At 47.0% G+C, this 13,010-nt stretch overlaps 1 protein-coding gene across 1 annotated transcript; it reads left to right on the top strand.

Annotated features, from left to right (window-relative positions):
* Positions 1–1,177: 1,177 nt before the first annotated feature.
* Positions 1,178–8,443, top strand: AICDA (activation induced cytidine deaminase). The gene is made up of 5 exons (XM_026115519.2): positions 1,178–1,269; positions 4,782–4,929; positions 5,441–5,711; positions 5,896–6,011; positions 6,319–8,443. The coding sequence occupies exons 1-5, from the start codon at positions 1,262–1,264 to the stop codon at positions 6,370–6,372; spliced, it is 597 nt and encodes a 198-aa protein (XP_025971304.1). The 5' UTR covers positions 1,178–1,261; the 3' UTR covers positions 6,373–8,443.
* The last annotated feature ends 4,567 nt before the right edge of the window (positions 8,444–13,010 follow it).

The raw sequence follows: 13,010 nt of genomic DNA, 5'->3' as shown, positions 1-13,010 counted from the left end.
TGTCCCAGTGCGAGGTAAACAAAAGCCCTGCCCCTCAGCCCTAGCACTGAGGATGCCCCACTTGAGGGAGAAATGGAGTAGAATATCCACTGACTGTCTCCTCAGCACCCTTCCCTGGCTGAAGCTGCTCCTCTGTGTCTTGGAGTTACTTCAGCCCTGCAGAGGCCACGACCACCCTGGCAAGTGCTACAGGGCTGTTGTGGAAGAGAGGCTGGGAGGCTGTGGGGCAGAGAGCTCTGTTGGCGAAGCGAAGAGTGTACATCCTGCACATGGGCATGACTGCATATAACCACAAGCCTGCTGAATGCAAGCACCTCTGTCATGAGACATCAAACAGAGAGTCCTGGCACCCCATCCTGCAGTTTGCAGATTGCAGTGCCAGTTTTGGCTGTAAACAGTAGGATCAGGGCCTGAGTCATTCTCCACTGACCTTTTTGCATACAACTTTATGATTTTGGTCTCATTACTGCTCTTTTTGTATTGATACAGCTTGGTTACCATGGTATTCAGTTGTCAAATTGGGGCCAAGAATTCCATTTCTCCTCACTGCATTCTGGCCTCTCTCTGGAGATGGGTGTCCCTCTTCTTCTCCTCTCTTCATCTGTGGTGTTTGCCACATGCCACCAAAAAGCTGCCAGGCCTTTCCAGAGGAATTGGAGGAGAGGGGTGGAAGTATCTCAACAATTTCATGTTCCCTGTGTTCTTTCCACCTGGATGTGTAATAGGCAGTGCATATACTAGATAGGATCCCTTTGCCCCATCCTCAGTGAGGTAGGTCAGTTTCATTATCTCCACCGCACAGCTGCGTGAACAGAGGCCCAGAGGGATAGTGTGGTTTTGCCCACATTTGCGTTAGTGGTACACAAGCTCCCAGGCCCTCTGCTAACCACTAGACAATGCTTCCTGCCTCATTATATTATTGATATTAATTCAGAATTATCTCTCAGGCTGGGAGGACCCAATGACAAGTGCAGTATGGGGGGAGGTGACCAATGAGGGCTGAGCATCTTTCGGAACTGATGTCCCTTTACATTTTAACCCTTTGCTCTTTAGTTCCTGTAGCTCCAGAGATCTGACTCCTCCCCTAACCACACCCTGACTGAAACCTGACTGGGGCGGGGGAGGGGAGGGTAGATAGTGGTGAATGGGAAGAGACACACAGGACAGTCCGCATTTCTGTACATCAAGTCAGAGGGCTGTTCAGACAGAGCCTGTGAGACAGCTTCCCTGCAATCCCATCACCTGAGAGACCCTGGCAGTCATGGACAGGTAAAATGGGTGCCTCCAGTTACTTGCTCAAATCAGAATTCAGAGCTTTTCTCTTAGAATTAATTTGCTCTGCATCTGGTGCTCACTGTCCCTTTCCCTTTCTCCATCTGACTCATTGTTCTAACTCCCTCACCCTGTCCTGATCTCACATCTTCCATTTCTGTGTCTCTGTCACTCTTTCTCTCTTTGACTGTCTGTCACCCTATATTCTTTTCCCTCTCTCTCATTTCTCTTTCTCAAGATTATTCTCTGTTCCTTTTCATTCTTCCATTCTAGAAAGAAAGAAAGATAACAGAAAGATGAACATTCAGATGCTATGTGCCACTTAAGCATTTCGGTTCCTGCTCACTCTTAATTCTTGCATCAGATTTCTGTCTCGTTCTGTTTCTGCTGCTCTCATTCTAGCTCTTAGGCACAGACCATTCCAACAGCTGATATCTCTACTTGCATTACACTTATTCTGCAACCTAGTTATCACCAATCACTCTCCACAACTGCATATCATTCCCACAACCAAAGGCCTTTACTGTGACTTGAGCACTGGCTTCATGAATCTTTATTTGGAGAGATGGTCTCTGTTCAGTCTACTTCTTCAGTGCCTGGATATAATAACAGCTCTTGTGTCCTTGCTGCTTTCCTCTGAGCTATGCAGTAGAACAGGAGCTGCACATAACCACCAGTTTGTACCTAACTGCAAATCTGCTCAGTTGCTCCCTGTAATATCTGTTCATTCATTTTTCCTTTTGTACCAGACACATTCTGAAACCCTTTCTAGAAAAAAAATCTCTGTGATGGTCAATTCCAGAGAGAAGGTAAAACAGGAACTGACTTAAATGAATATTTCTAGTTGAACAAATTACTTCTGTGATTCAAAATTGTCTTGAACTGTCTTCATTTTGTCCTGACATTGAGAAATAACCAAACTGATCATTATTTTCTTCTTTTTTTTTTTGGTCATTTCTCATTCTTCACCTTTTTTTTGCAACCAGACACTGCTCTACAGAGTCAAAAAACACTGAGTAGAGAAAAATGGGGAGAAGGTGAGAATGGGATAGTGGGAAGGAAAATCAGAAAAATTTTGAAAGCAAATATTTTTGCTCAAAATTTTGTAAAATGAGAAAAAGGAAATCCCTCTTCCCTTAAACTTTTGGACATGTTGAAGAGCATTTTTCCGTGCAGACTTTGGTGAAACATCAACAGAATTTTCATTTTTTTACAGCTGGTTTATGTGGTTCTTCAACAAATGACAGCGTTTTTCACAATTTCTCTGCTCTGTTTTCTCCTGTTTTGACACACCCCAGCTAAGAGTTTTGCAATCCATCTGGCCTATCATACCTCCTCATTTCCTGCATGATTTCTGGGCTGTCCTCTCTGAAGACCCTGAGATCTGTCACAGCTAGAGAGGGACCCCTCTCTAGCACCTCTCAATATTAAGAAGGAGAGTCTTCCCCCCCATTCTTGCAATTACAGACATCTGAAAGGGAGATGCTTGAGATGCACCACTGATCAACAGCTTTGTGAGCCAAAGTGGAGCAATGGTGTGTGTGTATGCTAGTGAATATATATATATATATATATATATATATATATATGTATGTGCACATATGTATTTGTACAAAGTAGGGGGGAACAGGGTGAATACAAGGCGGTAGGTATGGAGAACTAGGGCTGCTCCAAGAGTGAGAGATACCAGTGGGAAATAAATCAGAACTAATGATGAGGAGCATACAATTCAAGAGAAAAATGGGGAGAGGAAACACACACCCAACATGAATGCCAGAGTGGTGAAGAAATGTAGCGAGACCAGTTTGTGCTCCACTCCTGACACAACTTGCAAGCCCACCAGAACAGGACTGGAACAGTGCTTAGGTGACTGACCTCCAAGAACTGCTTGAGGCTGCTGAAAAGCTGAATAAGCTGCTTAGCAGGGATGCTCTGCCTACTGAGTGTACTCAGGACTCTGCAAGGCCTTGTCTCCTCTATAGACTTTCTCTTAGCAGAAGACATGCCACAATTCCCACGTGATCTCCTTCTCTAGGAGCTTATGTGTATAAACAGTGTCATAAATGACTATGTGCATGTTTGTTCTTTCTGTGTAAGCAAGACAGTTTTTTTGCACTGCAGGCTGAGGATGGCAGGAAAGAGGATGTGTGCGAGCAAGTGACTTCTGTATCTGTGGGACAGTCAGGGTAGCAAAGGTGTACAAGGGAAGGTTGTGCCTCTCTGATAATCCAGTGTTTTAATAGGGAGCACTTGAGGTGCGATTGGGAGTGCTACATAAGAGCAAAACACAGGTCTGTGCAATAGGTCAATGGCAAGAGAATGTGTGTGACTACATGAATGAGCAGCTTTGGTGTGGTGGCCATTTGTGAGGGTGCATGATGGAGACAAGTCACTAGAGAAGTAGATAGGGTGGCACAGTTATCTGGAGGTTAACTGTTCTGCAGTGCTCGGGCTTTGTGGTGACAATGGCAAATAGATGAAGGGCATTTGCATATGAAATTTTTCCTTGCTTAGACTCTCAGATTTAAATCAGGAAATTCCTAACAACCTCAGATCTCCCTTTTCTACACCTCAGTGAGGACCCCCAGAAAACCCAGCCCCCTATCACTTCAATTTACCCCATCTCTCTGCTGAACACCAGCCTAACAGAGGGAAAAGATGACAAAGGATGGAATTATTTTTAACCCATTCACTTCTGTTTTGCATTGCTGTGGGGAAGGTAAGTATCTCACCTCAGTGAACACAGCTGTTCTCAGCTGCCTTTGTACCTCCACTTGGGGGAAAGGCTGTTAGAGAAAGGTCATGACTTCCTTATCCTCCCAGTGCTCCTACTCCCTACCTCTCCTCAGCAGAATCCTAGGCATGGGAGCAGTACCCTGACAGGCTCTGTATTTTTCTAATGGGGGAATGGCACTTGTATCTGGAGAGGTATCAACATGCTTACTGCATTATGTATCCTGTTGGCTAGAGTATGGCACCCTGTCCTAGCTCCTTGTCTTAAACCCTTCCAACCACACTCTTCTTTTGGCCAATGCTAAGAAACACTGCCCAGTCTTCTCTAAAGAGGTTCTAGTTTGATCTTTCCCCTGCTCATGAGGCTTTTCAGGATTTCATACAGCAAAAAGAGTATTTCTTGATGACTGAACTCCAGACCCTCTCATCTTCCCAGATCTTCTCTTCTCAGACACCTTCATCCTTTGCCCTCCTTGGCATCCATCCTTTGGATATTTGCAGATAGTTTTGCACTCCACCAGCTGTAGTTGCTGTTTGACTAATCACTACTAATTCACCTCTTACTGTTTCCACTCATAAGGTCGCCTGCTTCAACCCCACATTCACATCTGCACCCTTTCCCTAAGCCATTGCATGCAAATTACTGATGATCTCCTTGTACTGAGAGCTCTGGACATGACGTGGATATTTTTGGTGCTGAGCCCTCAACAGAGACATGGCCAACTACTGGCTCCAGGGTGGGACTGATGTAAATTATCTCTTATCTTCTCCTGCAGCTTCCTGATGAAGAGGAAAAACTTCCTCTACAATTTCAAGAACCTGCGCTGGGCCAAGGGCCGTCGTGAGACTTACCTCTGCTATGTTGTGAAGCGCCGTGACAGTGCCACCTCTTGCTCCCTGGACTTTGGATACCTGCGCAATCAGGTATGGGGATCACCTCAACTTCCTGTTCTTATACCTCTGCTGAGGTGGATGCAGCTCCACTTTGCCTTGGTTGGCAGGGAGAGGAGGGCTGCAACAGCAACACTGTACAAGCACTGGCACATGTGTCCAAGAACATGCACATTGCACTGGTACATAGCATTTGGGGGATGCAGCCTCCTGGTAAACCTGCACCTTATGCTACCCACAGCTGTCCTATCAGCAAGACATCCATACTCCCTGCTGCTCTACCAGTCCCTCTAATTTTCTGCCCAGCTCCCACCCATTTCTCCTGTTGTACCTCCCTATGCATCACTGTGTCCCTGCACTTTTCTAGCCAATCCTCCACCTATGTACCAATATCTTCTTCCTCTGTGCACTAACACTAAGATGTATCCCCCATCTTGCTTATCCTCCCCTCATACACTACTCAGCTCATTCCTCCCTCCTCCTCCCCCCTCACAGCCTGCTTCACCCCTGCCTCATGCTTTGCCCCTCTCCCTCTTTCATGAAGATGGGCTGCCATGTGGAGGTGCTCTTCCTGCGCTACATCTCAGCCTGGGACCTGGACCCAGGCCGCTGCTACCGTATCACATGGTTCACCTCATGGAGCCCCTGTTATGACTGCGCCCGACATGTGGCTGACTTCTTGCGGGCCTATCCCAACCTGACCCTCCGCATCTTCACTGCCCGCCTCTACTTCTGCGAGGATCGCAAGGCAGAGCCTGAGGGGCTGAGGCGCCTGCACAGGGCTGGGGCCCAAATTGCCATCATGACCTTCAAAGGTGAGACGGGAAGGGGGGAAAGAGATGACTGAAAGCTATGAGGGTTAGATTTGGAAGGTGGTGGGAGAAGCTAGGACAAGGAGCCAGAAGAGATGAATGCAGTGATTTAGTGATCCTAGGAGAGATCTGTGTCCTCTCCTTGGGCAGTTCTGAGCACTCCTTAACTCCCCTGTGCCTTGCACAGATTACTTCTACTGCTGGAACACATTTGTGGAGAACAGGGAAGAGACCTTCAAAGCCTGGGAGGGGCTGCATGAAAACTCTGTCCGTCTGTCCAGACAACTCCGACGGATCCTCTTGGTGAGGGCCATTTCTCCCTCTCCTTCCAGTGTCTCTTCCCCTCAGCTTTTTCCTCTCTTCTTTGCTATAGTTCCTCCCTCCTCTTGCTGCCCATCTGACCCATCTGTCATTTCACCCTTTCCTGTGTCTTCATCTTCCATGTCTCTCATGCCTTTCTCCTCCCATTTCCTTCATATCCCCCTCTCCTCATCCTCTTCTCCTTCTTCCACCTCTCATCACATCTCCTGCCATTCCCCCCCTCATTCCCCATCTCCATAGTTTTCTGCTCACTTGAAAACTGACCCATCCCTTCTATTTTGTCCTCCAGCCGCTCTATGAAGTAGATGATTTACGAGATGCCTTTAAAACCCTGGGACTTTGAAGTGAAAGTCATCAACAATCAGAAGACTACATAAACACTTGTCCTTCATCTCCAACTCTATTCCTCACAGTAGATCTTTCTCTTCTTCCCTCTTTTCATCTCTCTTCCTTCCAGCCCTGTGTCCAGAGAGATAAGACTATCCTTACTTTTTCATTTCCAAGGAAAATTAGGCTGGTCTTCTGAAAACACATTGCCCTAGATTCACACCTTATCCATTGCCATCTGGGAATAGCCAGGACTGTAGTGACATTGCCAGAGAGCGATTTGCCCTCCTTTGGCCCCTGCAGAGAGAGAGCTAATTCAGGTTGTCCACTCACATGAGTGCTAGGTTCAGCCTTGCCCAGGTAGGAGCAGAGACTGCAAAGCTGTGCACTTCACTCTGTTCTCACTGACACTGCATTGATCTGCATGTACCACTAGGGCTTTGGGGAATATGTCTCTTAGAGTTGCACTACATTGAGTGTCCTTCCCTATTAGATAGTTTATCTGTCTTTCTGGATGTGGGCAGGCTCTTGAAGACCACCAGCATTTTAAGTGGTCTAGCCAATGTCTTAACAGCAAAATTCTGTAAGATGACTGTGGGCTGAAGGCAATTCATGAACAGCAGCCAAGGCTAACTCTTCATGAAAGACTTGCTGAGAGGCAACTGAATTGTCAGTTTCCAAAGATCTGCCATCTTGTGTACCACAATATTGTCTTCCCATAGTGCTGCCCTTACAGGAGAGGCTGAAATCAGAATACCTGTGAAATAATCACAAAACCTCCTGTACAGGCCCAGTCCCTATTATATCTTCTGTCCAGAAAGGAGGGAGATTCAGTAGCTACATGTCCAGGTTCATGCCCTGGGAGAGGCTGAAACTAGCAGAATATTCTCTGGATGACATTTTCAGGAGTGAGCTGCAATTCTGGGTGTCCAGGAAGACATTTTCTGTGCAGAAACAGGAAGCCCACTCAATTCCTGTTAATTACATTGAGAGCCATGGCAGCTCTGGGCCAGTGCTGATCAGTGTATGGACCTCTCATCCAGCCAGGAAAGGACTCACCAAGACACTTCACACTGCAGTGTTTTCCAGTCATACATCTACTGGTTCAGCATGTGCAAAAATGCTACATTTCCACATTGTAATGTCCCTTAGACTTAGTTTCTCAATCATGTAGGCTGAGGCTGTGGCATTTTAGATGATGCATTGGCATCCAGATCAGGCACTGTCTGTTTCTTGACATACCACAGGGCAGAGGACCACAGCTCCCACTACTGGAGTACCTCCCAGCCACGGAGCATTTCCTCTTAAATCAGACTTGAGATATGCTCCCTCTGCAGCCTGCTGTCCTCTGCTGGAAGCAACCTAGCAGTCCCACAGTATTGTTTGTTCAGGCATTTTTACCACTCATACACTAGCTAGATACATCTAGTTGGTGACTGGCCTGAGACCTGGCCAGCAAAACACCTGGCATGAACAAAGGTGTACAGCCTGTCAGTACCTTCTATAGGGTGCAAAATCAAAACATCCTTCTGTCTGACAATCACTATTTCCACTAGGGGAACCCATTAGCATTGCTAGAAGCCTGGTCTTGTAGACAAAGTCTTTACTAGGTTGAAGACATTGGTTGATAGCTATACTCCTACTACCACCTTTTTACTGCTTAAATTGCAGCTGAATTGTTCTCTATGGCCTAATCTCTTGAGGCTTTCCCTGATCTTATTGTCAGCGTCCCATGCTCTGGGGATGCTCTGTCCTTTCCTTCATGGTAGCAGCAAGCTCTCTAGTGCACCTTGTTCCTCTTTCTGGGTAAGGCTCCCATGTTGCTCCTCACAATGCTTCCTCTGGTGATGGATCAGCACCAAGACAGTAAAGCTCTGCTCCCACAGTGCTTCCTGCTAGCAGAGGTCAGAGCTGGGTGCATCACAAGCTTCCTACAACTTCAGGCTCCTGAGGCACTCATCTCAGGGAATCTGGACCAGGAATACCAGTGTTAGTTCTTTGCAAAGCATTAATTTGCAAGCATGGTGCTGTATATTTCCTTGATATGGTGCATATTATTTATACATAAATAAAGGTCTTGCATATAAGCCTCTGGTTTTGTCATTATTTTCAGACTAACTGGGTGAGGGATGTAAAAACTGACCTAAAAGACTGAAGTGTAATCTAATTCTTCTGATTTCTGGAGAGAGAAGCTAGCACTATTCTGTTAAAATGTCTTTATCCTTTTCAACTATAACTTTGAAGCTGTTCACAGTCTCACCCAGCAGATCAACATGGTTAAAGCACTTGGGCCATTGGTGCTTTGGAAATACTACCAAAAATCAGTGACATAAATGCTAGAAGTTGTTCAAGATGATTAATGTATTGATTACGAGCCTATTATACAAATTCATGACTTGTTGCTATTTCTGAGTCCACTTTAATCAATCAGTTACAATATACATAGCAAAACCAGAGGAAAAGCAGAAATGGAAAAAGGGATCTCTGTCTTCCAGCTTCTGGTACTGGGCTATACAATACCACTGTCCTTCTGAGAGAAGTTGTTGGAAAGCTACTAGAAAAAATATCATTTTCTATAAAGGCAATTGAGATACTGGCTTTTGCTTAAGTGCTGTTATAGTCAAATTAATATTGACTGTCAAAACATGAAAATTGGTGATATTATACAATAGGAGAATAAACACAATGAGCAAGTATGAAGAAACATGCACGGAATACTTGCTAGGTTGTTTCTTGTGAACCTAAGGAGGATTAAATAGTGAGTAGGCTGTTTAGCTAATCTATGTGATTTAGCTATTGGAACTTAGCTCTGCCACTATAGACTTTTTTTTTTTAAACTGCGCTTTGTCTGTTCTCATATACCAATCCTTTATCATTTGTTAAAAGATATTCATTGAACTGGCATTATAATTCAGCCTCAAATTCATAAGGTATCTCCAAGAGTAACTCCATGGAAGATAACTATTACATAGCAGCATTACTTTTTCAACCTAATAATTTTCTACTTGTTTATTAGGTTACATACATAGGGAATATTTCACTATTGTTTATATTCTGTTATATACTCCTTATGTTTATAGCCTGCCCCTTATGGCAATAGTGGCTGTGCTATTACAGAATCACAGAATGGTCGAGGTTGGAAGGGACCTCTGGAGATCATCTAGTCCAATCCCCCTACAGCAGGTTGCCCAGGACTGTGTCTAGACAGTTTTTTAGTATCTCCAGGGATGGAGGCTCCACAGCTCCTCTGGGCAACCTATTACAGTGCTCAGTCACCCTCATAGTAAAAAAAAGTTCTTATATTCAGACAAAACTTCCTGTGCTTCAGTTTGTGCCCCTTGCTGCTTGTACTGTCACTGGGCACCACTGAAAAATCTGGCTCTGTCTTCTTTACACCCTCCCTTCAGATACTTATATGCATTGATAAGATCCCTCCTGAGCTTTCACTTATCCTGGCTAAAGAGTCCCAGTTCTCTCAAGCTTTCGTCATGCCACAGATGTTCCACTTCCTCTGTGTCATTCACTGGGCTTGTTCCAGTAGCTCCATGTCTCTTGTACTGTGGAGCCCAGAACTAGACACAGCACTCCAGTTGCAGCCTCACCAGGGCTGAGTAGAGCAGAAGAATCCCTTCCGTTTACTTGCTGGCAACACTTTTCCTAATGCAGCCCAGGATACCATTGGCCGCCTTTGCCACAAGGGCACATTGCTGGCTGATGTCCAACTTGTCCACTAGGACTCCCAAGTCTTCTCTGAAGAGCTGCTCTTCAGTAGGTCAGCCCCCAGCCTGTACTGATGCATGGCATTATTTCCCCCTAGGTGCAGGAGGTTGCACTTCCCTTTGTTGAACTCCATGAGGTTCCTCTCTGCCCATTTCTACAGTGTCGCCTTCTGATGCGACAATCTCCCGTTCGCCTGAGACGGCACAGAGGCTCCCCCTGCCTCCGGGCCAATGAGCACTGACACCAATATGAGGATGCTGCAAATGGCGTTTATTGTACGTATGCATTCGCTTATATACCTACAAGCATACTGCTATCTCTACGTCATATCCTTCCTCTTCCTTCCTCTTTCCGTGCCATCGCGAGATCTTCCGATCGCCGTTCCCTACATCTCCCCCTCCCCATGCTTTGGCTATGCTATTTGCTTTAAATTGCTGTGTCGCGGGTTAAGCGTTCATAGTGTGGGTGTGGGTGGGACCACCCCTTTTCTAGCAGTTGTCTTACCAAGCATCTAAACACTAGTCTACATGCTAATATGCCTAGCACGAGCATCAGCAGCAGGTGCAACTCTTCTATTAGTAACTGCCTGGCCCATGGTCCTAGCCCAAGCCAATAGTGCGGGTCCCAGGGCAATGATGCATTCAGCGTGTTCAAGCAGTTACTAATATTGCTTGTGTTTGTGCAATGCTCTCTCAGCTTTGGTAGGTCTACGGTCAAATTCAATGGGACCCCTATTAAGCATGTCTTAAAGGGCTGCACCGCACCCGCCAGCGTCAGGCAAAATTGCTTATTTCCTGTCCGGTTTGCCCAGGTGAGCCATAGATTGTTACTACCCCATTTCGCTAACGTTGGTTCGCCTTTCACCCCTTGGAGTCCCAGTCCCAGCATTGCTACGAGGAGAGCTACTTGGGTTGCTCCCCCTGCCATCTTCTCGGGTTTTCTGGTTACGCGTTCTTCTTGTGGTTTCACACGCCTTTTCTCATCTGTTCTTCTTCTCCTGTCTGTTGTCTTTGCTGCTAGAAGGGATCATCGGCCATTCAGGGTGGTCCTCCCCTGCAATAAAGCTCAGACATTCATTAATTCACCTGACTCTCTGCTTCCTGTCTTGTCCTTGCCCTGAGGTCTGGGCGCACCCACTTCACAGGGACCCATCTTACCACTTCTCCCTGCCTGACCGCTGCATACCCTCGTCCTTGGGTTACCAGTTGCCACCCCTCTTCCCATTCCCCTTTTTCCGGGATTCGGACCTTTACGTCTGGTCCCTCGTGCATCGCTCGGACCGCCCAATGCTTTTCCGCTGGCGTCTTGTTCTCCTCCCCCCTGATGAACTGATTCAGACCGAATAAGGCGCGCATAATTATTTCTGATTGTTTGTGCGCGGGGATTCTTTGTGTATATCCTTCCCCCTCCCCAAGAATCTCGATCCTTTGCTTTAAAGTGCGGTTTGCTCGCTCGACGATGGCCTGACCTGTGCTATTATAGGCAATCCCGTGCACTAGCTTAATTACCCACCGTACGGCCCATTCTTTCGTGCTTTGCGCTGTGAAACACGTGCCGTTGTCTGTTTTAATAGTTTCTGGGGCACCCAGCCAGGCCATTGCCGTGTGCCAATGCAACTGTGCCGCCCGCGCTGTGACTCGTTTATGTTGGGTCGCAACGATGATACCGCTGTGTGTGTCCACTGTGACAGCCAGCCAGGGCCGTGGTCGAAGTCGCTGGCATATTGTGAAGTCCGTTTGCCATATTTGGTTTCCTTTCAGCCCCCTGGGGTTGATGCCGGCGCCCCACAGGGGGTTTTTTTGGCAATACGGGCAAGCCGCAACCACTTCACGAGCCGTGGTGAGGGGGATGTTGCAGCTTTTTGCCAGTGCTTTTGCACCAACATGGAGAAGGTCGTGCACCTGCCTTGCTTCTGCGACTGTCCACACACCTTTGGCCACTTGATCGGCTTTATTGTTGCCTTCTTGGTACACTCCTTGGATTGCCTCATGACTCCGAACATGAATAACGGAGGCAGTGGCCCGCCGTTGTTGTAGGGCTTCTTCTAGCATTAGCGCAATGGGCGATCCGGCCCATCCGGGATATGACATGTTGTGTAACAATTTAAAGACGAACATGGAGTCTGTCACTACATTCAAATGCTCTTCTGGCCACATTTGCAATGCCTGCGCCACAGCTCGGGCCTCTAGATGCTGTACGCTACTGTCCGGCTCGCTGATCTTCACTCGGTGCCATTGGGCCTTTTGATCTTGCCACACAACGACCGCTGCCTTGGTCACCGATGACGCGTCGGTGAACACTGTGCGCCCTGGTGCAGGTCGTTGTAGCACTCGGGCTTTCAGATGGGGCCGAAGGACGGAGAGGTGTGTATACATCTCCAGCACAGGCGATAATCTGATTGTTCCTGGGAATCCTTCTAAAGCTATTGCTATACTATCTTGTTTCTGGACCACGCTGTCCCATTGACTCCTTTTTACCGGCAGGTAAATGGACTCAGGCTCCTTCGCGAAGTGCCGAACGGTGGCGGTTCGTCCCTTCTGTATCATCTGTGCCAACGCTGTTACGATTGTGACGTATGCCGTACTTATTTGGTTCGACACTATCCACCATACGACTTCCGGACGCTCCGGCGTCCCTTGTCCTAGAACGCCTATGGCTCCTGTTCTTGTAACTGCCACGTACAGATTGATAGGTCTGGCCGGGTCGTATCTCGTTACTCCGCCCTTTGCCATGAGATCTTCTATTTTTCGGAGGGCTTCTAACGCGTTTGGTGTCATCTGCCTCGGTTCCCATGGTTTGTGGCCCTTGAGCAACTCGAACAGTGGCTCCATCCACTCCTTGGGAATACCTATCAGCCCTCGCAGCCATTGGAGAGCTCCAACCAATTGCTGTACATCATGCAACGTCCGTATCTCTCTATTGAGCTTTATCGGC

Source organism: Dromaius novaehollandiae, chromosome 1 (assembly GCF_036370855.1).
Source record: "Dromaius novaehollandiae isolate bDroNov1 chromosome 1, bDroNov1.hap1, whole genome shotgun sequence".
Taxonomy (NCBI): Eukaryota; Metazoa; Chordata; class Aves; order Casuariiformes; family Dromaiidae; genus Dromaius; species Dromaius novaehollandiae.
This window is presented reverse-complemented; position numbering and strand designations above follow the sequence as displayed.

Excerpts from the sequence above, each read along its gene's own strand:
- AICDA (XM_026115519.2), top strand. Across the intron at positions 4,930-5,440 it reads TTGGATACCTGCGCAATCAG|ATGGGCTGCCATGTGGAGGT; the intron begins GTATGGGGATCA and ends TCTTTCATGAAG. Across the intron at positions 6,012-6,318 it reads AACTCCGACGGATCCTCTTG|CCGCTCTATGAAGTAGATGA; the intron begins GTGAGGGCCATT and ends TTTGTCCTCCAG.